We start from the raw sequence: 27,422 nt of genomic DNA, 5'->3' as shown, positions 1-27,422 counted from the left end.
TGGTGCTTAGTCCCTCCTTAAGTAGGCATTACATTGTATATAAGTTATCATTCAATAAATGTATTTTATATATATATATATATATATATATATATATATATATATATATATATATATATATATATATATATATATATATATATATATATATATACAATCAGTAAGCTTCAAACGTCCTTTAATATCCAATTAGCTCTACCTCGGAAATAATATATTTTCATATATGTTACAAGAAGGCGTGGGTTAAGCATCCACTGTAGTCCTGAGTTCTTGTTCTTTTGCTGGTTCGAGCCCACGGGACGAATTTAACTTATTATCAACTAAAAATTCCTTCGGTAACATATATGAAAATGTATTATTTCCGGGTAGAGCGAATGGATATTAAAGGATGTTTGTAGCTTACTGATTGTATATGAATCACGGTGATGTGATAAAAAGTCATATACAGTAAACCCCCCGTATTCGCGTTCTCATGATTCGCAGACTCACACATTCACGGGTTTCTCTGTGGAACATATCTAGCCATTATTCGTGGAAAATTCGCCCATTCGTGGTATTTTTCACTGAGAAATTTTCACTAATTACTGTGTTTTCATATAATGTTCATGGATAAATGCACTTTTTGTGATAAAACTATTAAAATACTGGTATATGCATTTTTACAGGGTTTTTCTATGTTTAAACTATCAAAATGGGAAGTTCTAAGTGTTTTTACAGGGTTTTAAGTATTCATGGATTTTAGCTATTTATGGGGTGTGGGACGATTATATATATATACTCTACTATATATATATATATATATATATATATATATATATATATATATATATATATATATATATATATATATATATATGTATGTATGTATGTATGTATGTATGTATATATATATATATATATATATATATATATATATATATATATATATGTATATATATATATATATATATATATATATATATATATATATATATATATATATATATATATATATATATATATATATATATATATATATATATATATATATATATATATATAATATATATATATATATATATATATATATATATATATATATATATATATATATATATATATATATATATATATATATATATATATATATATATATATATATATATATATATATATATATATATATATATATATATATATATATATATATATATATATATATATATATATATATATTATATATATTATATATATATATATATATATATATATATATATATATATATATATATATATATATATATATATATATATATATATATATATATATATATATATATATATATATATATATATATATATATATATATATATATATATATATATATATATATATATATATATATATATATATATATATATATATATATATATATATATATATATATATATATTATATATATATATATATATATATATATATATATATATATATATATATATATATATATATATATATATATATATATATATATATATATATATATATATATATATATATATATATATATATATTATATATATATATATATTATATATATATATATATATATATATATATATATATATATATATATATATATATATATATATATATAATATATATATATATGAATGTCTTTTCCTGTAATACTACAATGTAATATGAATATAAGAAGGCCCAGAAAACACTATTTAAACATTGAAACCATATATTTCAGGCACTAGCTTCTGTGCCCCTGTTCACTGGTAGAATATGGACAGGTGTAAAGTTACAATGGTATATATACAAAAACATAAAGGTGTGGCCCTAGGCCTCCGATGTTATGGAGGTGGCGTTTCTTAAGGAGGAGAATGGCCAAATTCCCTAGTGGTTTTGGCCTCATTAAAGCTCCGTTTGGCGATGGATCTGGCGGTCACGTTTCTGGGTCATCTTCTTCATGAGGGTTTGAGGATTAAGGTGTCGATGTCATCCGATTTCCAATGTCCTCCTGACAGGTTCATATTGTTGGTTTGATTGATGATAGCAGATTCCAGCATCCTTCTTTTGTCACGGACAGCTACTTTTGAAAACCAACTCGCCCCACTCCAGTTAATGGCATGCCCTGTATTTCTGATATGTAGGAAAATTCCCGAACTCTCCGAAGCGTAACGTAGTGATCTTTTGTGCTCTGATATTCTTTGCGAGAGCGATCTACCTGTCTGCTTCGTAGATGTCCTGACAATTACTACGGTATCTTGTAAACTCCGGCTTCTTCCCTTTTGTTATTTAGTATCGTTAACGGCGAACTCGATGGATTTGGGATAATGGAATGGAAAATGAAAGGATTGTTAGGCCTGAGTTGCTCGGAGGCCTTTTGGATGTTTTCATCGTACGGAAGCTTTATTTTGTTGTTGAAATATATTTGTCTGTTGTGAGTGGGACCTTTATAGTATATTTTATTCGCTTTGTTAATAGCCCTCTCAATAATGTGTGGTGGATATAGCAGTTGCGTTAGGTGTTGGCGGATCGTGTTAAATTCTTTATCCAGGTACTCATTTGATGTTGTTTGAGGGGATGTTTAAACTATTAAATTTTTGTATGAAATCCTCTGCATGTTTGGGTGCAATTCATTCCTCAGAGGACTTAGGATATGTTCAAATGAGTACCTGGATAAAGAATTTAACACGATCCGCCAACACCTAACGCAACTGCTATATCCACCACACATTATCGAGAGGGCTATTAACAAAGCGAATAAAATATACTATAAAGGTCCCACTCACAACAGACAAATAGATTTCAACAACAAAATAAAGCTTCCGTCGATGAAAACATCCAAAAGGCCTCCGAGCAACTCAGGCCTAACAATCCTTTCATTTTCCATTATCCCAAATCCATTGGGAGTTAAAACGATACTTAAATAACAAAAGGGAAGAAGCCGGAGTTTACAAGATACAGTGTAGTAATTGTCAGGACATCTACGTAGGCAAGACAGGTAGATCGCTCTCGCAAAGAATAACAGAGCACAAAAGATCAGTACGTTACGCCGGAGAGTTCGGGAATTTTCCTACATATCAGAAATACAGGGCATGCCATTAACTGGAGTGGGGGAGTTGGTTTTCAAAAGTAGCTGTCCGTACAAAAGAAGGATGCTGGAATCTGCTATCATCAATCAAACCAACAATATGAACCTGTCAGGAGGACATTGGAAATTGGATGACATCGACACCTTAATCCTCAAACCCCTCATGAAGAAGATGACCCAGGAAACGCGACCGCCAGATCCATCGCCAAACGGGAGCTAATGAAGCCAAAAACCACTAGGGAATTTGGCCATTCTCCTCCTTAAGAAACGCCACCTCCATAACATCGGAGGCCTAGGGCCACACCTTTATGTTTTTGTATATATCCATTCTAACTTTCCACCTGTCCATATTCTACCAGTGAACAGGGGCACAGAAGCTAGTGCCCGAAATATATGGTTTCAACGTTGAAATAGTGTTTTATGGGCCTTCTTATATTCATTATATATATATATATATATATATATATATATATATATATATATATATATATATATATATATATATATATATATATATAATGTATGTATATATAATACAGTCATTCTCCGAACTTACGCGAGGTTAGGTTCCAGAACCCCTCGCGCAGGGTGAATTTTCGCGTAAGTTTGGCGTGGTCTCTAAAAAGGCTATTAAATGCTTATTTCTAAAGTTTAAACACTAAATATGACCCTAATCAGGTTCCCAAATTATTAAGTTAACTTTTAAATGAAATTAAAGTTACTGTAATTTCATTTAAAAGTTAGCTTAATACATTACCCTTAAAAAAGAGAAATAAATGGTTGACGTAGAAACTGAGGTTTGGAAGAGAATCTCTCTCTCTCTCTCTCTCTCTCTCTCTCTCTTCCAACCGATCTATTTTTAGAATCGTCTCAACCTCTTTTTAACAACAACTTTATTCTTCGTCTCCTTCTCTTTGTTCTGAAATGCTTTTTCATGAACAAACAGTGTTTTACATTTTCTCTAATACAACTCTTAGTTATTATGTCTATGTGTTTTAGAACGTATTTGCAACACTAGCGCATTTACACATCGTAGATGATACAGGTCAAATTAGATCAATTTAAACTATCTACTGTACAGGTAAAGACGTACAGAGAGAGAGAGAGAGAGAGAGAGAGAGAGAGAGAGAGAGAGAGAGAGAGAGAGAGAGAGAGAGAGAGAGAGAGATAAGGGTTGTCCTTACTTAGAGAGAGAGAGAGAGAGAGAGAGAGATAAGGGTTGTCCTTACTTAAGAGAGTGAAATTATTTATCAGTTATTACGGAGACTGAGAGAGAGAGAGAGAGAGAGAGAGATAAGGGTTGTCCTTACTTAAGAGAGTGAAATTATTTATCAGTTATTACGGAGACTGAGAGAGAGAGAGAGAGAGAGAGAGAGAGAGAGAGAGAGAGAGAGAGAGAGAGAGAGAGAGAGAGAGAGAGGGAGAGATTTTGTCCTTACTTGAAATATCAAGTTATATTATTTATGAAGAGAGAAAGTTATTCTTACGTTAGATATCAGAAGATGGAAAATTAGTATTAAACTAACTATTAAATAAAATTGAAGTTACTGTATTTTCATTTAAAAGTTAGCTTAATACATTACCCTTAAAAAAAAGAAATAAATGGTGTGACTCTCTCCCCCATTCTACCGATCTATTTTTAGAAGTCTTCTCAACCCCATTTGTAAAAAAATTCTTTATTCTGTCACTTTCTCTTTGTTCTGAAATGCTCTATATTTTAAAATGGCGCATTTACAGTTTGTAAATGGTACAGGTAAAATTAGATCAATTCAAAATCATCTACTGTATAGTTAAAGACATACAAAGAAACAGTGCTGTAATGTCGTTAGGTTGGCTAACTTCGAATGAGAGAGAGAGAGAGAGAGAGAGAGAGAGAGAGAGAGAGAGAGAGAGAGAGAGAGAGAGAGAGAGATAACAGTCACAGTTGTGCTTACTTAAGAGAGTGAAATTTTTTATGAATTATTACGGACACAGAGAAAGAGAGAGAGTTACAAGAAAAATTTGACAACTGATTAGCAACACTCCCCTCCTTGTCATGTTAAATGACAAGTCTGACAGCTTTTGCCTTCACCTCCTTCTTACAAAAGATGAGGGAAGAATTTGTTTGTTCAAAATAATACGAATTTTGTAATTACAATTATTATTATTATTATTATTATTATTATTATTATTATTATTATTATTATTATTATTATTATTATTATTATTATTATTATTATTATTTGAAAATTAGTACTTATTATCAGGTAAAAAGTTTATCATACAAATAAACATACCTGTATACATGTACCATAAAAATTCATCTCACTAAAAAGAGAGAGAAAATTATTACTTTTAATAATATTTAATGTTATTTAATTTACACATAAAGCTTGAAAACTTATAAAATACATAAAAAAATTAAAAAACACTTTTGCTGGGTTTCTCATTGTTATAAATGTTCAAGTGTCTGTGAAAAAACTCGTGTATGACCATTAGTTAGGTTCCAATGAAAAATTCGTGTGTCTGTGAATTCGTGCAACTCAAATCGTGCAAGTTCGAGGTATTACTGTATATATACATGTAATATATATATATATGTATATATATAATATATACATATACATATATATATATATGTATATGTATATGTATATGCATATATTATATATATATATATATATTATATATACATATATATATTACATGTATAAACAGTAATACCTTGAACTTGCACGATTTGAGTTGCACGAATTCACAGACACACAAATTTTTCATTGGAACCTAACTAATGGTCATACGCGAGTTTTTCACAGACACTTGAACATTTGCGAACAATGAGAAACCCAGCAAAAGTGTTTTTTTAATTTTTTTATGTAATTTATAAGTGGTCCAGACATCCGGGATTGATAAATCTTTTATATTCGTACGATCCCAATATTATTTTTTGTCTATTTCTCTCCATCTCTGTTATTATCGGTTTCCTCTGTTATGCCCTCGTGCACTTGTTAAGATATTTAGTTTATTCGATTGCAGACTTTATTCTATTACAGTCTCGACTAAACTACCCAGCTGTCTCTGGCAGCTCCCAGCTAAACTAAGGCAAATAGTATGTCTATGAGGACTTGTAACACATGCTTATCATGAATAACATACATGGTTTTTTGAGGTAACTAGAAATACTAAAGTGAATACACATATTAACATTTCTTCAATCTGGTTGAAATAAAACATTCAAATGTCCTGTAAACTTAAGATTAAAGTAGTAATAAAATAGAATTTGCTATCCAAGTTACATAGGCTTTACTTAGTCCTCATTAATATCTAATCAGGTGGGACGCTGTTCTATTATTCTGATATTCAATATTTCGGTGATTCATTTTCTTCTTTTTCTTTTAATGATGATGAAAGTTATCATTCTTCTTGGTTAATGATGCAAAGGGGGATATAGTCTTGATGGTTACCTTCTTGATCTTGTGCTTCAAGAAATGTTCCTGAAGAAACATCCTATTTGTATGTGTCCGTAAGTGTGTTTTGTCATTTTGTACATTTCTTTTGGCTTCTTTGATGTGACTATAAATATCTTGTGGTATAGTAAGTTCTGTATGTTCATTATCCAACACTAAAGTATGATTGGCAACTCAATTAAAGACATTGGTAAGAGATTAGTACTTGTGGATCTTTCTGTATTTACTGTAACAATAATTAGTAAGTTTTCATAAATTAAAGTTGTTCTAAGAAGTGAATAGAGTAAGTGTGTTAGTTATTTCAATAAATTTGAATTCATGAAATAAAAAAATGTTCTTCTTAAAATCACTTAATATCTATCGTAACCCATCTTCTTTAGTCTATATAGGAGACTCTCTTAAACTATATTAGTATGTTTGGCTATAAAATTCAAATATAACTGATAAACCTCCTGAAAGGATTGTCTTTTGGAATTTTACTTACATTCCCTCGGTCCTAATTATTCCCCTTCTACTCAAAGAACAAGCAGATTTGAAGATAGCATGCTTAAACCCAAATTTTGCTACAAAACCAACTAATCAAAGTAAGAATTGCAACAATACAAGAAAGCTTTTATTTCTAAGTCAACCGATGAAGGTATTCTTAGCAATAAAGAAATCAAGTACAGGGAATAATAGGATGACTGATGGGTGTGTTCCCTTTACAATTACTGAGATGTGGCTTTTCTGTTCCTTAAGTTATACCTAGTTTTTCGTTCTGAAATTTCTTCGTCTAATTCTTCAGTCATTTCTGGCTCTTTGGCTTCCTTAGTTCTTTTAATTTTGTCTTTATTTTCCCAGAATCCTTCTTCTAATGATTCAGCATATGTGGAAGGTATTAGGTTATTCATTCTCTCCACTTTCACTTTTGTCTCTTGTACGTCTATGACTGTGAATGGTTGGCTAACTTATAATTAATACCACTCCTTACTTCCTTCTTGATGTAGACTTCATCTCCAGTCTTGTAATCTACTGGCCTTAGTTGTCCTTGATGCTTGTCCATCATGATCTTCTGGGCAGTCCTGAACCAACGAGCAGCAGCCTCTATGAGGGCTGAACCATTGAATGCATCTGCCAGCAGTTCTGCCTCATTAGGCTGGACTAGTAGACTAAGGTCCTTCAGCTCCAAATTTGTTGGTACTTGTACCTTTTCAGAGGTAGGTCCAGCAGCTGTCTACTTTGCAAAACATGCAGATTTATCATCCTGCTAGGAAAACATATCAACTCATACCAAGGCTCCTGTCTCCATGGAGACAGAAGAAGCAGCTAATGGGAGCCTTCAGCAGAGAATGCTGTTTCAGCAGCTGATGACAAAGATTCTGGATTTTGGATAGTAAAAGGTCTGTTCAAAAAGCCAGTAAAAGGTCTCCAAAACTCGGCCAAAATTTAAGAGAGGGAACTTCTGTAATGGTTCCAAAAATTCATAAATTCGCTTCTATATTTCATTGAAATTGCTAAGTGTGGAGAGCTAAATGGGATGAACTTGAAATTATTCTTGAGATATCCCCTATTTGTATTGCACTACGGGATACAATACTGGGAAACTCCAACATTCCTTGTCCAGAGGAGTATTTGTGTACTACTCTGCATTTATTCCAGCTGTTAAAAATTGTGGTGGAACATTACATTATGTTTGCTGTAACATCCCACCAACTCATCTCCATGCACACTCAGTTACAAGTAGTAGCAGTGCAGATTTTTCTTTTGAAATTTACCTTGTTTACTTACCTCTTAGTGATCCTTGTCATGTGGAAGATCTCAAACCTTTAATAAAGGAGCTTCCTTCTCCATTTTTCCCTTTGGGTGACATGAATAATCTTAGCCTTTTGTTGGGAGGTGTTACCAATAATAAAGGAAATCACTCCACTGCCAAATATTAAATACAGGGGAACCAACTCACTTCCATGGTCAGAATGGTACAGTATTGGCTAACGACCTTTCTGTCTGTAGTGATGACTCTGTTATTGATTTTAGCTGGTAGGTGATGGATGATGGGTACACTATTGACCACTTACCAATTATCATCAATGTTTATAGTCCAAAGGTAGCAGAGTGGAATATATTAAAAGGTAACTGGTTTTTAGATTCAGAAAAAGTTCAATAGATGTCAATGCTTGTTATTTCCCGATAATAGATGATGTTTAATCATGTCTCTGATCTAACCCCATAAAGGGAAAAGCTGAACAGCATGCTTATGTAAAGCTGTGAATTTGTGTGTGAATGATTTTTTCTCTGTGAAAAATACATAATGAAACTATTTTACATTTTATGAATTCCCTTGGAAGAACAAAGTTGTTCACAAACAGACTGCAGTACAGTATTCCTATTTGCAGATATCCACGTGGAGAATCATATGAAGATGTTGTTGTGAGACTTGAGAGTGTTATTATGGAGCTAGAACGTCAAGAGAATGTTTTGGTAGTAGGACATCAAGCAGTTCTGAGATGTGTTTTGGCCTACTTTCTAGATAAGCCTGCTGGTAAGTATCTTTTCATTAATATTCATTACTTTGCCTTACTTGAACCCTCCCCTATAGTAAACATTTACTTTAACTAGATTAACTGCCCCTCATTTTTACTTCAAAATGTTTTCAAGTACCCTGTAGTTTTAGCTTGGTGAGTTTGTGAGAACAATAAACCGGCTGTCTGACTACTTGAAAACTTTCAGAATTATCTGCATACAAGGTACTTAAGGAAATCAAGAGGTCAAATGGTTTTGGCTATAATTTATTCATGAAATCTTAAGAATTTGAATATGAAATGGTTCATTTGCAATATGATATTAAAAGGTTCCGTAAATTTTTCGTACTGAAGAAAGTTTAATGTGCAGATGTGATGGACATAATGATGGAAAAAAAACCAGTTACCTTTTAATATATTATACTTCTATGACGAAGCTGAATTGGATATATGGAATCCAACTAAAAAGAAAAGAATGAAAATTTAGTGTTAACAAAAGTGGCAAAAGTTGGATCTGCATCTATCTTAAAGTGCACGGTAATTAATTCTTCTGTAGCTCATAACACACCCTCAAAGGGTATTTAAATTCCTTAAAAAATTACCTCATATTGCAAAGGTAATGCAAATGAATAAGAAACCGTTAGGCTACTTCTTTGTAATATATTGGAATCCTTAGGTCATTTTCTTTGAATATGTTGGTAGACCAACAGGTGGACTGACAAGAACAAATAGAAAATAAAAAAATCTTTAATCATCTTCTGATAAATCTCCATATCCAATTCATTCTTACTGGGCCTATGGTTGACCCTTCAACAAAATTTAATTGAAGTACAGTATACGAGTATGATTTTAAATATCTATTATTATTATGTCGGTATAAGCCAAGCAGGAACTCTAGTTGGAAAAGCTGAAGGGAAAGCTGAATGTTACAAGCTTAAGGGCCCCTTTAAGGAAGTCAGACCCTAGTAGAAAAGGAAGTGGGGAAGACCAAATAAAGGGTGAAAGAGCAATTACAAAGAAAAATAGATAAGATTGGTAAAAAGCAAGGTAAATAAAGACAGGTTTTGATGAAGAAAAAACCTATTTCTTGTAGCCACTGTAAATCCCTAAAGAAGGTTCTCTTATGGTCCCCCTAGGCTCCATAAGACAGACCAATCGGTGTCCAAGAATTCTGTCAAAGTTGGTCGTAACCAGGCACAGTGATATAGTATAAAAGGACTCAAGGCAAGAGGGGTCTTTGTCTTCCCTACTTGCAGCACTTCCTGCTCACCCTCATGTCACATGGCTACAGCGTGCAGGTCAGCCAAGATCCTCATTACTCGTCAGGTCTGTGAAAGACAAACACTCACTACAGGTTCACATGTCTTTTCATCAGGGAAAGCAGGTGGGTTTGAGGACTCACAGCAGCTACCAGAAATAGGGTTTTTCTTTGTCAAAACCCATTTTTTGATAGTGTAATCACTGTTTGTCTTCAAAGGAGCACACAAAAGAAATTGGCAAGTGATGAAATGGCCTACCTCTAGATTAAGGAATCCCAAGGACCCACATGAAAAAATGGTCCTTGGTAAAGTTTCATAAGATATTACTGACCTCCTTTTATTCAGGATACCCATTAGGGTTTAACAATGAAGGATAGGAAAAAACCTATGTATGCATTAGCCATATCACAAAATTACCACCGTTTCAAGAAGGCCCTTTGCTTTCTGCTAAGGTGTGAATGAGGCCAGAGCTTACTGTAACACCTACTAACACATAGTGTAGTCAAATTCACTTGATGTTATAGTAGCAGTGTTTTGAGGAGTACTGTACTGACTCTGATGACCACCTTGTAAACTTTGAACTTCGTCAAAAGAAATGCCTCCAAAGAAAGTTAGAGATGCACCCACCCCTTGGGCATCATTCAACCCAGGAAGGGAGTAGGGCTCTGCCTTTCTAATTAGGGAAACTAATATGTTCCTCAGTCCATGTAGAGAGACTGGTGTGTTTGTGATAGTGTGTAAGAAAAAATTACCTTCTGGGACTTTGCTGCAACAACAAGGTAAACCTGGATTTATTTTTCAGACTGGGCATAATGCCTTATCTGTTATGCTGTGTTCCTGTAGAAGAATAGATTATTCTTCAAAGGGTCTTCATTCTTGGCCAGAAATGACAAGCCAGGAGACAACAGTGATTGGCTAGGCGTATGGATGATAAAATGTTATCGGTGGCCAAGAAGACCACCTTTTGGAGCATATGAATTGTAATTGCTTGAGGACTGCTGAATTGAGATTATGGTTCTAAGAATCTTATTTAGGGACTTGGTTATGGGAAGCCTTGCAGGAGCCAGTCTTTGCCATGGGAAGGGCTGGAGAAGGGAATTAAAAACTATTTTTAAATCAATACAAACCCAGTAAGCAAGGGTTCTGATAATGCAGCCTTTTATGTCATGACTGTAGTAGCAACAAGGTGCTTTTCCTCAGACAAGTAGATCATAAAATCTGAAACTGTTTCAACCAATGCTCAGGTGGCTCTCAGTGTGGAGGTAATCCAGCCACACTTTTCATATGGACTAGTATTGCTGGATAGGTGAAGTTGGTAGTTTTAGCACCAGTTACCTAGCAATGTTAAGTGAATAATCTTCATGGTAGACTAGATTTTAAAAACCAAAAGTGAAAGTTACATCTTAGAAAGGAGGATGTTTAGACAACTTTTCCTCCTCCTGTATGGGATAGAATAGCAGACAGCATTAGAATAGATTTTCTTGCCCAATGTTGAAACAGCAGGAACCAATAACTCTGGCTAATTTAGGGTCACTAGGTAGGCAGATCCATTGAAGGTTAGCAGTTTGTTCAGAAACTTCAAAATATGGGGTAATTGAGGGAAAGTTAGATGGTCCTCCATTTGTTCCAGTCTAGTAGGAATGTATCTCTTGCTATTGCCTGACTGGCAAGGTTTGGTGACACACACACACTGGAAGTTGATGGTTCTCGTGTGGGTGGAAAACAGGTCCACTTGTGGATGCAGAAGGACAATAACAATTATTTGAAAGGAGAGCTTATCTAACATCCACTGGGTTGAGGCTGCTCTCCATCTCAGCAGAGTCTGTTATTACGTTGAGCGATCTGGTGAGGTGGATTGCTGATAATTGCAACTTGCTTGCCTCAGCCATCCATAGGATAGACAGCATGACTACATTGAGAGGTGTCTAATGGGAGCCCAATCTCTTGATACAAGTCACTGCTATCATACTGTTTAGTACCAACAAAATATGGGTTCTCCTTGGAGATTTCAATTTTCTGAGAGACAGGGAGATAGCCATCAGCTTAAGGAGACTGATGTGACACCTCCCTAAAAACAATCCTTCCAATGCCTTTCCCAACCTGTCAAGGGGACATCCATGTGCATTACTATCCATGCAGATGGTGGGGTCAGTTTGACCTGTTTTGCAGAGTTTCCTGTCAGGTCCATAGATGGAATATCCTCCCAGCTACGTAACTTCTTGGGTGGAGACAATCATGAAACCTTTTCTAAGAATGCAAGTGCCAGACTCTGTTCCTATCTTTGAGTTGTGGACTGGGGATTAGATCTACCCCAGATGCAAGCTTTAAGAATCTCAGGATTCATTACAAGTGTCATTGGGCCTTCCTTATTCTAATTTGAGTCTGGTTAGAAAGACAGTAGACCATGAAGGACATCCTAGTAATGTCCCAACCACACAAAACACTTATTGGTGTTACGCGGGGCTTGTTCCACTTTATCAGGAAACCTTTTGAATGGAGCCTTATGACTACCACTCACAGGTTTTGTAAGCGCTCTTCTTTGATGGCTCCCCCAATTGGCCAATCATCTTGGCAGGCTACTAGTTCAGTTCATTCTTTTGAGAGTTCTTGGGCAACGGTTGCTGCTAATGTCATGAAGATTCTTTGTGTGATGTCTGACTCAGAGGGCATGACCTTGAATCTGTTCCTGTCCTTCCCAGTCTGAAGCCCCTAGGAAGGGGTTGAAGGGAACGGTGATAGAGATGTGTTATTATATGTCCTTCAGATTGAAAGAGGCATTCCAAGTCCCACACGGAATGATCGAACATACTTGGGAAGCAGTAGTCATTTGGGAATTGCAACATAATTCTTTTCAGGTTCTGGGGAGTTACTACATGAAATTGTAGAGCTCCTCCCTTAAAGTTTTCAGAAAAATGTTTGCAACCCTTGCACAACAGTCTGAAAAGACTTGAGAGTTCCTTCGTAGTCACTTACAGAAAAGTGGATGAGGTTAGGACTGGAAAGAAGGGGAGCCTTGCACAGAACTCTAAAGTGGCTGTCCTATCTGAGACTTGGCTCACAGGGGCACCAAACTCTTGGGTAGCCAAATCAAGTAGGAAATTTTCCCATTTAAAAGGAATGACAAGTGTTGTCCATTCCTGTGTGGAGTCCAATCCTTTGTGAAGTGCCAGACATTGGGATAGTAGAAGTAAAGGGCTTTATTTCTACCATTTTCTCATGCTTCCCAATAATTTCAAAGTGCTTGAATTCTGCCTTCACTTCACTTGATTAATTATTATAAAAGTGAGAGGGGCAGAAAGCTGGTGGCGCTCAAAGGAGGTATTGGTTCACCAGGATTATGGAGGTACCTTAATTCCCATTAAAATGAAAAAAAAAAGGGTTGCCTCAATGACTTTTGTTGCCATACTAGCAAGGAGGATGACTGTCTCATTTGGCAGTCTCTGAATGCTTACTGAAGGAATACCAAGTGCCATTCTGTACTGGGAAAAAGCAGCTGTTCTGAAAATTCACATTCCACCTCAATCATTGTTTTCCATTTGTTGATGAGGCATTTGTCATCAGGTGAAATGATACACATTGAGGTATCAAGCCAAGGTTTATCAGTAATTAGGGGCTGGTATTGGCATCACCGTTCCTTCCGGCTTCATGGGTTTATAATGGTATTAGAACCAGTCAAGACTGTGAAAACAGAGGTTGTGCCTCCACAAGTCATCTGACTCTAAAAGGACATAAGCGACAGACTTAATTTCTTTTTGGCCTTGGGTTCTTTGTTAGCTTGCTCCCAGGACTTAATGTTTTTGTGCAAGGATTAATCCCTTCATAGGTGGGTTTTGCAGACTTTCTAGGCTCTATTTGGAGGACAATTCAGTATGGAGAGCTGTTTTGAATTCCCACTGGGATTCCTCCATAGTGTCTGATATAGTGGTGCTCAGGAGCAAGGGCTTTTCAATATAATGTGTATAATCTTGTTTAGAAATTTTTTTATTTGGGACTGCCATCTGGGTGAATCAGGCCTGGATAGCCACATTCTCGCTGCATGGCAAAGGCTTGGGAGTCTCAGGTGAAGGGCCATAGGTATTGGAAGTACAGGAAACCTCATTAAGGGGAATAAGGGTGGGCCCTATTGTTGGTTCTTAGCATCAGGTTATTGCATGGGCAGTAATGTACTTCAGGGAGGGAAGGATGGCTCTATTAGGCTCCTCTTCAGCATCAGGTTATTGCATGGGAGAACCCAGAATCTCTTTCAAGGAATCCCTCTCATATGGAAACAAAGGCAGTGTGTCTGGGTCTGCCAGGTTCAGGAAAGAAAGTTCAGTGGCATGGTCCAATTTATGCCCCAGTATTGTAGGCATCTATCCTGATGTATAACTCTTGATCTCCATCGGAAGCCATAAAGGGAGATCTTGAATTTTAGTACCTTGGCATACTGGCCATGTTGGAATCTGCTTGGAAAAGGATAGGGTTACTCTTTGCTGGAGCCCTGATGGGTAATCCTCCCCTACGCTTTTCCTTCATGGTTTGCCAGAAGGAGCGTGTTGCTTATTTTACACAATTCTAACAGCTACCAAAACTCAACTTTAGACCATAAGGGCTGTCTTTGTGGCAGGTGGTATGTGCCATCTCACTGTTAAACTGTTAAACAGTGGATTATGCAGTCTGCAGTTAGGAAAGCAACTTTTGCATTTAGCTTATTAGTAAGAAAAGAAAAAAACCATGAGAAACAGTCAAATGTGAGCCACACATATCTGTCAGATAGTGGAATGCATGCCAGTATGAAACAGATGGACAATGTTATAAATACATGACTGGAATGGGAATTAAAAACATACTCACAAGATGGTTAACTATCAACAGGTAGGGGAAAAGCCCTGCCCACCTGTCAGTCTGTACTCCACTCTGCCTTTTGGTTCAGGTGCCAGATGAGAGGGGTGGCTGAGGTGGGTTGTTATGTAAAAACTTCAGGTTTCTATGTTAGGAAAAATACAAATTACTTGTAAAATTTGCTTTTTGTTCCTACGCCAATAAAAACATTTGTTCTTTACATTAGGAGACTCACCCATTGGTGGGAAGAAATCTGGGTGCTCTTCGAACAGACTGGCAGGTTCACCCAACCTGGGATTGTCCCCTTCTTGGTCTGACAGAAGCAAAGAAAGGGATCCCACACCTCTGGCATACTGCCCATATGGGATGAGATGTTGCTAGACTTCTGGACCGTAAAGTAATGGGTTTGTAAGCAATTACTTGATCAGGCTGAAAAAAGTTAGGTAATTAGTCAGAGACAGAAACCAGCTAATGACGATCAATGGGTTTTTATGTCTAACCTTCACTCCCCTTGCCAAGAGAGAAGGTAGGAGCTGCATCTTTACATATTATAAAAGTAAAGACTGGTGCCCTTTTACATAGCTTAACTGCACAGCTTATCCATCCAGCACATACTCAGCTGAGCCTCTGACTCTCTGACCTATGAGAGAGAAAGGAAAGAAAAAGAGGGGGAATTAGTTACTTGTGAATGCTCTCTCTCTCACTCACTGTATGCCGTAGACAAGGTGCTATCTGTCACAACTTGTTGAGCAGCCTTACAGGACCAAGGAAAATGTGTCCAAGGACTTGTGGACAATGTCCCTTAGGTAAAAGTAGATGAATGTGGTCAGTAAGACCAAACCCCCACGCAAAATGCCTACTGTACTGACTGGTTCTTCCAGAATGCCATGGATGGGGCAGTGCCCCTGACCTTGTGAGCTCTCACCCAGACTGTACACTCACCTTCCTTGCTGGGCGAGCCATATGTTCCCTAGATCATCTTATGGAGCCAGAAAGAGGTCATGTTCATAGAAACTTCATTCTTGGCCCAGCTGGTACTACTAAAGAGTTGTCAACATTCATGCCTGAGATGCCAAGTCCTGTTTGGGTAGTAGTATTGCAACATTCTAACACGACACAGTAGGGAGGGGATCGAAAAGGAGTAGAACTTGACATCAGGGACTGATGGATTCAGAGTCTTTGCTATAAAATCTGGGAAAAATTTAAACAGTACAGATCCTCATCCCCTTGAGTACTCAATGTCAAAAGGTAGGCCATGAAGCTCGCCTCTCTTCGCAGATGCCAGGGCAAGAAGTAAAACAGCCCTTTAAGTGAGATCCCTACCTGTTGACTCTTAAAGAGGATTACAGGCAAAAAGTGAGGCTTCTCAGAACGAGAATCCTTGGGAGGATCTTAGAAGCATGGAGATCTCCCATGAGGAGAGATGATCTGAGGAGAGATCATCTCCTTTTAGTCTCAGCTTCTCTCTGTCTCGGCCATTAAGGGCCAAGACAGAGAGATGCTTCTCTTGGTGAAGGAAGATGAGGAAATCTACTACCTGCTGAAAAGTGCTCTGATTGGAGAGAGACCTTGTCAGTGACACCAACCACAGAAGACAACCCTTTCCCCTGGTGTAGGGCTGTTGAGGACTTCCAAAAGTCTGGTGTGAAAACCTCCCTCTCAAAGGAGACACTGGATGGCCTCCATGCATGAAGGGCCAGCAATTCCATGGGCCTGGTGATAACTGTTTATATGTGGCTGACTTAGCAGGTTGTGCCGTAGGGGCAGCTTTCTTGGGACCTTGGGCAAGAGCCAGTAGGTCCAGATACTGCTCGGCATGAAGCCATTTCAGTATCACATGGTCTAGCCTGAGGTTTGGAGTTATCAACACCTTGTTGATTACCTTCTGAATCAGGCACAATGGTGGAAAAGCATACACGTTGAGATTGTCTTACTGCTGTTGGATTGCATCTTCTCTGCCTGCCCAAGGGTTGGGAACTATCAAGCAGAACACTGGCAACTACCTGTTGTGCTGAGTGGCAAACAAGTCTATGCTCAGAGTCCCCCACCTCTTGAACAACTTCACTAAACAGGTGTGTAGAGACCATTCGGTCCCTACTGCCTGTGTCTTGTGGTTAAGTTTGTCTGCCTCTATGTTCTAAGAACCGGGGATGTACTGGACCGGCAGCTCCACTGAGTGGGTCACTGCCCACTTGTGCACCTGCGTCATCAGCTGGTGCACTGGAAATGAAACTAAACCTCCCTGCTTGCTGATGTATAGTGTTGGTGGTCATCAACACCATGGAGTGCCGCATTACACGGTCCTGAACTCCTACAACATAAGAAACACTGCTTTCAACTCCAAGACATTGGTGTGGAGGTGTTGGTCATCCTGGTTCTATGCACCTTACACGAACAACTCTTCCAGGTGAATGCCCCACTCCTCGTTGGATACACCTGCAAATAGAAGCATCTCCAGTGGAGAGTGTCAAAAGGCACTGTGAGGTTCCTGTTGCCCAACCACCAAGTTAGAACCTCTCTCACCTGCCGATAGAGATGGACCAGATAGGATGGTCTGTAGAGAGGGACCAGAACCTTTTGAGTTTCCATGGAAGGGAATGTAGATGAAGATGCCCATGAGGGACCAACTTCTCCAAGGATGACAGGTGACCTAGGACAACTTGCCATTGCTGAGCGGGTTGTTCTTAATGAGACAGAAACTTATGCCCCACTTCCCTTAACTTGCTGATGTGAGAGTCTGAAGGGAAAACACTTGCTGCTATCTGTATCTAGCAGTATACCAGGTAATTAACCCTCTGCTTGGGAATGAGATCCGACTCTTATAGTTTATCAAGCTCCCCAGATTATGACAGAACTCGAGATGGTCCTTGTCTTGTAGTAACTCATAATTAGCCAATTGTTGAGAGACCTCTTCAGATGTATGCCATGGTGAGGCCAGCATGAATACTCCGGTGAACACCTAAGGAGCGATTGAAAGGCCAAAACACAGTGTCTTGAGTTGAAAGGCTACTCCTCCGAGGGTAAAGCAGAGGTTCTTCCTGGAAGACTTTTGGATAACTGTTTAGAAATAGGCATCCTTCAGGTCCATCAAAAGCATAGAGTTGCCCTCTCTCATAGAATCTAATAAAGAGAAAAACCATTTCCATCTGGAACTTGGTCTGCTGCATCAACTGTTTCAGTGGACAATGGAGAAAGGTCTATGACTGGTCTCCAACCACCTGTAGCTTTCTCCACCAGGAACAGGTGGCTGTAACACCCTGGAGACAGGCCTTGAATGACATCCAACTGCCTTTCCTCAGTTTCACACCCCCCCCCCACAAGGGAGAGATCCTTTTGCAAATCAGGAACGTAAGTCTGGAACCAGGTGGGATCGCAAGCAAGGGGTGGCGAGGACTTAAAGAGAAGATACCCTTCCCAAAAGGACATCTACTACCCAGGTCTCCACTCCATGTTGCTACCATGTTACCCAGCGGTTTGGCAGGCACCACCCCCTCACTTTTGGCAGCTGGTGGAGAGGACCACTGCCCATAGATGAAGGACCAGCCAAGCCTGAGGTTGGCTGCAAAGGCAAAGAGGCCTTGTGTGGCACTGCCTGGTGAACAAGTGTATTGTTGTCTTCTACCTGCAACCTGTCCACTGAGGGAAGAGAGAGGGAGGTAGATATCAGAACTGGTTTGTTCCTAAGTACTTATACAAACTCTGGCTCAGTACTCTGAGAAAGTTAGGATAGAACTGCATCCCTTCTCAGGACCAGGTTAGACCACAGGTTTGCTGTCTGGTGGGTGAGGTAGGTAATGGCCCCGCCACCAGACAGCAGCAGTCTCCTGAAAGAAGCATCCTCATCAGGAGATCGACTACCTGACGAGGAGGGCATATGGGCCCCAGTAAAAGACCACAGGTCCAGCCAGGAAACTGCCTGGAGTGTGGCCATGGCCATCAACTCAAGTGACACTGTCTCTGTCTGAGAGAGAGGCACTCTCCAAGTGAAGGTACACAAGGAAGACACTGGATGCCAGGCGCATCAAATCCAGTCCTACCTGCTTAGCTGATAATGCACCTTAGTCAGGAAGGTAGTATTTCCTCTGATGAGTTAGAGGTGGAGGAAGTAACTTACCAGATTTCTGGACCTAAGTGAATTATCTTGCCCAGAAACAAGAGAATTTACATGGTACAACACCCTTCTGGCAAGTTTAGACCATAACAAACCACTTGAGGGCCGAGAATCTTTTTGTGGACCCTATTAGTCCTTGATGGTGGAGAACCTGTCTTTGGGCACAGCAGTGGTCCCTTTCTCTGGGTCATTGTGCTGCCTGATCAGCCTAATGACCTGCCAGAACTGCCTCTGTAGTTCAGGAGTATCAGAGTCTTGGGGTAATGGACCCTTTGGCCTCTCTAGATCCCAGATCTCCTGAGCTACTCCTTCTGCAGGTTAGGGAACTCATCATAGTCCCATGGGGATTGTTCTACCACTTGGGTGCACAATCTATCTGGTTCTAGGACTGTACCAAGCTTGTAAACCTTAGTGGACTGACCAGACAGGGAGCGCGAACGGTCCCTGTCATGGTCTGACCTTTCCAACCCCCTCCTCTTGGAAAAACCTGAAGAGGTGGAAGGGATAGGTGAATGGTCCATGGGATCTCCACCAAACTGAGAAAAGACCAGGGACTTCTCTGGAGAGCAGATCTGTGGGCGGTTGTCAAAATGGGGTGACAATGTCCTCACAGGTTTGTGAGAGAGGTCTTGCTCATGTGAACATGGTCGGAGGCTGTCCCTCCAATGTGCCAAAGCCTTCGTAGAGGTCGAAACTTCTACAAATGGGGAAGGCGGAGTGGTGGACCTCCTCTTGTTGCAAAGCAGGAGCGGGGTGAGAGAGCACAGCATGCTCCTTCCTCACCTTTCACTGGGCCATGCTGGCAGTGGGCTTTGGACTTATGCTCTGTGAACCCTGACCAGACTGTTCAGCCTTGCTGATCGGAATGGTCTTGGTATCCCTAGGTTCGAGTTACCTAAGGGTAGAGGTTGCACCCTTGTAGGGCAAAAGGTGTGATGGTATGGTCACCATCTCTACTGGCTCTCTCACTGCTCCCACGTACAGTGTTACTCCTCACGTCCCTTTGGTGAGGTGACTTGAGAAGTTGGGGCGGTTCCCCTGCTATCCTTGTCTATGGCTTTGACCTCAGCTGATCTGAAGAAGTTGAAGAAGCAAAGGAGGAAGTTGTCCTTGTCATCTGCTTTGTTGTCAATCTTTGTCAGATGCTTCCACTTCCTCCCCTTCAACATCTGTCGCTAGTAGTGGAAGAGGGAGAGACAAAGATTTGACCGCTGGAAACCTTAAGAGACTTCCCAGTGGGGGAGACAGCAGCCTACTTCCTCTTCCACTTACGTGTGGTAGTCGAAAGGGAGGAGGTGGAAGCACCTGATAACTGTGGAGAATCAGCAGATGAGAGTTTACTTCTTCCTTCACTTCTTTCACTTTACCAGATCAGCCAGAGTCAAAGCCCTAGACAAGATTGCAGAAGTGCCCTCAACTCCTCAGGACACATCACTGAAGGGATGTGAGGAGTAATGGTTTATGTGGGAATGGTGAGGATGACTGTCAAGTTGTCATGGTCACTGTAGTGGTAGTCACAGGAGTCATGGGAGTCACCGAACAACAGAGAGGTGACACAACAAAGCCTTAACAGCAGCTGAAAACAAAAGTGGAGCGCAAACCAGCAGGTGGGCAGTGCTTCCCCCGCCTCTACCTGTCGATAGTCAACTACCTTGTCAGTAAGTTTTAATGTCTGTTCCAGCACACGTTTGCAATCTTATCCTAATGGAAAGAATGAAGTTTTGTATTTGCATAGGATCAAATAGGAAATTTTAAAAGTAATCTGTATTTTTCCTAACATACAAAACCTAAAGTTCTTTACATTAGGATAAGCTTGTAATGTAAAGAACGTAGGTTTGTATTGGTGTAGGAACAAATAATTACTGGTGTCATCCCTTTAATTCATTATTAAACTAAAAGTACCATTTCAAGGTTCAACTAATTCAATATATTAACAAATAAAGAGGAAAATCTCAATCCTCCCAAGAAAAACTCTTGAATTCCATAAGAAATTGGGTCATAAATATGAGACCTTGATATCTGATTAAGCAACAAACAATAATGGTTGTTATACATGACGTAGAGGTCTTGCAGTAATAATAAGACAACCTGGTAATGCTCTGGTATTCTGTTACGAGCTAGCTAAGTAAATCTAATTTAGATTACCACATATATTGAGTTGGGTGGCACTACATTTAAAGTAGTTACCTAGTATTAGCATTTTTTCTTTAACAAGAGCATGTCCATACTTAGAAGATCAGTTAAAGTTTCAGGATTATTTCCAACATTTGTAGATGTTTATTAGATTTCTGTAAAAGAAAACTATTGAGATGAGTATTTGAATGTCTATCCTTAAATCTTAAAAACAACTGAGGCTAGAGGGCTGCAAATTGGTATGTTGATCATCCACCCTCCAATCATCAAACATACCAAATTACAGCCCTCTAGCCTATGTAGTTTTTTTTATTTTATTTTAGGTTAAAGTTAGCAATGATCATGCATCTGGCACTGCTATAGGTGCCAACAACACAGGCCACTACTGGGCCGTGGCTGAAAGTTTCATGGGCAGCGGCTGAGAGTTTCATTGGCTGTGGCTGAGAATTTCATACAGCATTATACACTGTACAGAAAACTTGATTGTGCCAAAGAAACTTCGCTGCATTTTGTACTTGTTTTTATAGTGAATGCTTGCCTTACAAAAGAAAATTAAAATACCATATAAATAATTTGTTTTGATTGGTAGTGTATTTTAAGTTATTGACTATCAAAGAAATGTGTTTCTAAGCAATTTAAACTTGTCTAACAAATTGACCTGAAAGTATCACCCATATTATATCAGATGGTATTGTACTTCTGCTTGTCATTAACTGTTGCAATGATTTGAGAATTACAGCGCCTATTATTGCACTGGCCATTATTATATCATTGAAACTGTTAGTTTAACATCAGTATCCAGTACTGCAAAGTATTTGTTACATCCCCCTAATGATGAGCCAGATTTTATTTATTAAAAAAATTGTGATGTCACTATCTGGCGGAATAATTTACGTTAATATACACATTTTCCACTCCTCTGCCACGTTAAACCCCCTGCTATTAAAGATAACTTTGGAGATATCTGTAGTATATAATTCGTTGAAAATGTTTCTAAATTATTAATGAAAAGGAAAAACATTTAAAACAAAGATGTAAATTGAGTACATATGGGAAACTGCAAGTGATAGAAATTTTATAACTGAGAACTTATGATAAAAAAGAAATCTTCCATTTTACTCTGCAAACAAAAATGATCTACATATAATGAAAAAACCATTGACCAGTAGTTTTCAGTATCAAAATTATTGTACTAATTCATGAGATGTAGAAATTGCCAAAGTTGACAGAAAACACGAACGCATAATGTACTCATAGCCTAATCCAAAATCCTCACCTTGAAGGATTCACCAGCTAGCAGAATTGAACATTTTTGCTTAACTACAGAAAAATTTAAGGAACTAAAATATTTTACAGGGGCTTCAGACTTTGCACTTAGCTTTCGTCAACAGATATTTGCAGCATTTTTCAATATTGCACTAGGAATGCAAAATTATTCCAGAGCATAATCAGGGATGCGCAAGTGTTACAGCATATCACAAGAGTAATGAGGATTTTGGCTGACCTGTATGCTGTGACACATGTGTGCGAGAATGGTGAAAGGGTAAGAGTGTGGTTAATGCTGTATGAAATGGAAAGAGCCCTCTTGCCTTTACTTCTTTTCAACTCGATCACAATGTCGTATCAAAGGTTATTAGAGAATTATGGAGCCTTTGGTGCACCATAAGAGTAATTCCTTTGAGGGCAAAAAATGGCTATGCGATTAATAAACAAAGTAAAGTACATAATACAAATAATAAATGATGAAGTGAGACTCTGGCAGTTTCACCAACTCTGCTAGAGGATTAGGAAGATCTTTCCATAATTTAGCCACAGCAAACACATTGTAAAACAGCCCAGGATCTATATCTAGATTCATCTCAGAACATAATGAAATCTTGGTTGCCATTAGCCTTCCCCTTAAAGTTTCATTAAGATCCCTTTGAATCTGTCCTGTTCCCCTAGCAGAGGTAATAAAAGTGACAGGATGAAGTTTGGGTTACCCAGCAGTTTTCAGTATGGACTTTTTTTGAGCAGACTTTATTTCAAGTATAATTAAAATTGATAGCCAGAGTAAAATTTCCATAGATTATGATCAATGTATAGTTGAGTCTTAAATTATGAAGTTAATGAAATACGTTTATATTTTGATGGCCTCTTGTATTGCAGCTGAACTTCCCTACATGAAAGTTCCACTTCATACACTGATAAAATTGACTCCTCAAGCATATGGTTGTAAGGTTGAATTTTTCAAAATCCCAATTGATTGTGTGGACACTCATCGGGCCAAACCTGTGGTGAGTATTTATCATGACATTGTTCCTTCGTGGATTGGGCAGTAGAAATTCCTGTAACATAAGAGTAATCATAAATAAAACAGTCGGTGTCCTTCTAGCAAAATAATTACAAGTGACATCTGTTTCAAAGTTATTTGAAGAAGGGAAACTAACATAGTTTAAACTTTTGACGTGTCTTTTTCCTGTAAGAATGTAAGTTACATATATTTTGATAATACTGTCTCAAGTTTTTGATTGCGGCCTTGTAACTAATGTGCATATCTGATGCCCCACTATTTTCTTAAAGAAGCCACATTAATATCAAAATACAACAAACAGTGCATTTTATGAGATTCTTAATTGCATCAAAAAGATCCAAATTTAATCTGCATAACACTCTTTAGATTATCACTTTAACTGTCTCAAGTAGTCACATAACACTGCTACCAGGTTTATTAGATTGTGATATGTTTATATAATTAATTAATAGGCTGTACAGGTACATAATTGCTTTTGGCCTGGGATGTGTGTGTGTTGATGGGTTCTGGTTAATGCTTTGATCTGCTTTCCAGTTAGTATCAGATGGCAGAGGCACTTGTCATTCATTGCAGTATTATTCTGTGAAAAAGAAACCAGTGGAAATAAACATGCAGTCATTTGATTAAGATTTTGTGATATCCAGAATAAAAACAGATTTGAAGAATGAGAGCATAATTAAAATTGCTTTTTTTATCAGGGCTTTTTGTTGCAATGTTTTTGTATGTATGAATAGGCATTCATACTTAATCAAATTAAAGAAGGGAAAGTGGAAAACATCTCAGAAACATCCAAAAGGCTGTAAAATATGAAAGGAAAAGTATTAGCCTGATAAAGTAGGGAAATATATGCCATAAATAAGGCATGTTTATATGAGGTTTGAGAGTTGGAAAATGGGTCATAGTGAAAAATTAATTTTGGAGAATTGAAAATATTGAATGCAATAAAACATTGAGAAGGTGTTAGATTTTTTCACAGCTTTGGCTCTTAAATTTAAATGTAGTATTATAGTACATGATTTTACATTGTCTTTATTATAATTTTAGGGGATATTAGGTGGAAATGGTGATATATAGTAGTATGTTGTTAATGTGCACAGATTAACGCCTTTACAAATAAAGTGAGGCTATGTTCGGAATGGATATTATTTAGGGCTGTGTAGTGCAGGTACTGGAGTCAAGAAGGTAGCTCAGTGCCATAATGGAAAATTTGTGAGAATGATAGTACAATATTCAGTGACTCTCATTGGAGTACACATTTATTTATTACGTATAAAGTCTGAAGTTGATTTTATACCAAAAATCCTTATCATTGCCCTTACCAATAAGATTTAAGGGTCTTTACTGCAATAAAACTGACTTCAAGTCACAGATTGGGTTATTTTATGAGCAGAGATTAGGTGCGAGTGCATTTTATCTATGTGAGCAGGGGAATACTATATGATATCCATATCTTTATCAAATTTAATTAAAAAGTTTCCTTGTGAGTGAGACGAAACAATAGATTCTGCTAAATAAGTCACGACTAAGCTGCATTTTCTTGTATTAATTTTTAGTAATTGTACTTGAGCATGACCTGTTTTATGTGTATTTATGGGAATATATGTCAGTCCTGGTCACAGAACCCCTTCCATAACATTTATATTATAAAAAGTCATTAATGTAAAATGGGTCCTCAACATGAATACTGGTTTTGTATATACAGCTTTTTGAATAACCTTGAATGTGTTGCACCTGTTTGTGAATTCCTTTTCCCTCTCTTCTGTATTGTTTAGAATGTATTTTAATTTTTGTTCTGCTTGTCAATTTATTTGATCTGCTCCACAGTACTTTACTTTTGCCACGAAAGTTTTTCCTTTATTCAAACGTCACTGCACTTCTTCTCTTGGTGTTTAAGTGAGCACTGGCATATATAAACTATAAGTAAGCTGTAGGCTAAATGGTTTTATTGCAGAATGTTCAGTGGATGTGAAACCATTCCTTTGCAAGGTGACTCGTATTGCTTTATTTGTAAAGTAAACCTTTCAAAGTTTGGGTATAGTAAAATGATTGCTCAGTATGTACCTAATTATCTTGAATCACATTAAACAGATATGTCTAGTCATCACCATAATGAATAAAGCGTAATTTATTTGGGATGAATCTTGTTCTATCGTCAAAAATAGCTTACATCTTTGCACCAGTCTGGTACAGTTGTCATAAAAAAAATGAAGAACAGTTGGCCAGCCAGGGTGGACTGTCTGATTTACATGTTTTCCACGGGTGGGTGTCAAAATAATGTTTTAGTTCTTCGTCAGAATTCTTCTTGCCATAGTAATGATTGTTGCCAGGCATTCAGGAATTTGGCTGTTGCACTGTTTTCATGGTATTGTGATTATTTTTGCTTTGTTAGGGAGGATATCCTCAACTGGAAGCAGCAAGATTAAGTTTTGCTACAGTGACTTTTGTGTAAACAGAATATATTCCCCAGAAATAGATAAGCACCCTATTTCTGTCAGTTGTAGGGACCAGGAGTGTGACCTTAACCTCATGTGTGAGGAATGTAGGGAGTGGTCTAACATAGAGATGAGGAAATTTCTTACTTATAGGAAGGAAAGGGAAGTGGATAGGTTGAGAGGCCAACTGGTTAGAGCAGGGCATAAGCTGGATGCTTCCCTTCATGCTTCTTCACCTATTCCTTCTTTCTCTCTCAGTCCATCTTATGTTTTTCACTCCATTGTTGAGCCTATTTCTTTTGTTTCTGCCTTGCACTCACAGCCTGTTTGTTCTTTCCCGTATCAAAATCCTTCCTGTATGTTTTTTCTCTCTCCTTGTAATCTTCATCTTCCCACTGTCTTGTCTGTGTTTATTGATGTTAGTGGCCCTTCCTCTTCTACCACCTTGAATATCTTTTGTAGCTGCTGCTGCCTGCTTAGAAGGAGCCTCTTGAGGAGCTGAGCTAAATGCTATATTTGAAGTATTTGTGCAACTTAGATTTTCATCATCAGGTGGTATGATGCCTTTTAAGACAGCAGTTGGTGAGGTGGCTGTGTCAGGCCTTATTGACTCATTCCTCACCCTTCCCTTCCAGTCGCCCTCCCAGCTATCCTCTCAGCTGTGTGTTGCTCTGCCTTTAGCTGTTACACATCACTCTCTTGGCATCTTCAGCTGTTATGCAACAAGACTGTTCTTCCCACAGCCTCTCCTTCCACCTTGCCTGTAAATTTGCTTGAGGGTTCAGCTTCTACGGTCCCAGCTCTGTTATCAGTGCTTGTGGAGTTGTAGACAAGTGTGCTTCTCTTTATAATCAGTTGGTTGAAGATTTAGAGATGGTAGAGACTCGCTGTTTGCTGTCTTCCAGCTCTTTGACAATGAAAAGGTTGAAGATTTCTGCATAGGTTGAGGCACTCCTTGAAGAAATTTTTTGCATTCCAGCACATAAGGCATTTCTTTAAAAATGCTTATACGTGTCTTCTTTCCATTATGAGGTCATGTAGAACCATTTCATTTGATACCTGTTCTATGCTGATTCTGAAGCTATGTTTGATTCAAGATGCTGACTTGTTTGCTTGTTTAGACCCCATGAAAAGAAGAGTGTTGGAGACAGGTAGGGTTCAGTTTTCAGTCACTGAACCTTCTCTTAGTATTGCTCATTCCTTACTCCACCCTAAAAGAGTTGGTTGCTGGAAGGAATCTGTATTTTGGAAGAATCTTTTAGAGTTCTTTGGTTGCCTTGACAGGGTGATTACTGATGCTTCTAGAGAAACATTGCACTTATTTACTAATGCTGTGCTAAAGA

The 27,422-nt window shown here is 37.9% G+C and overlaps 1 protein-coding gene across 8 annotated transcripts in view; it reads left to right on the top strand.

Moving 5' to 3' along the window:
• LOC136850270 (6-phosphofructo-2-kinase/fructose-2,6-bisphosphatase 1-like) overlaps positions 1-27,422 on the top strand; it is a 302,586-nt gene that overhangs the window by 180,869 nt on the left and 94,295 nt on the right. For 7 of the 8 annotated variants that reach the window (XM_067123949.1, XM_067123952.1, XM_067123950.1 and 4 more), the window contains exons 9-10: positions 8,905-9,050; positions 23,503-23,630. In XM_067123949.1, coding sequence (XP_066980050.1) covers positions 8,905-9,050; positions 23,503-23,630 — 274 coding nt within the window. Of the gene's footprint in view, positions 1-8,904; positions 9,051-23,502; positions 23,631-24,181; positions 25,787-27,422 lie in introns of those variants that run through there. The other variant, XM_067123951.1, reaches the window with a different exon arrangement.

Source organism: Macrobrachium rosenbergii, chromosome 21 (genome assembly GCF_040412425.1).
Source record: "Macrobrachium rosenbergii isolate ZJJX-2024 chromosome 21, ASM4041242v1, whole genome shotgun sequence".
In the NCBI taxonomy this organism is placed as follows: domain Eukaryota; kingdom Metazoa; phylum Arthropoda; class Malacostraca; order Decapoda; family Palaemonidae; genus Macrobrachium; species Macrobrachium rosenbergii.
The sequence above is the reverse complement of the archived record's forward strand: the minus strand, read 5'-3'. Positions and strand labels throughout refer to the sequence as shown.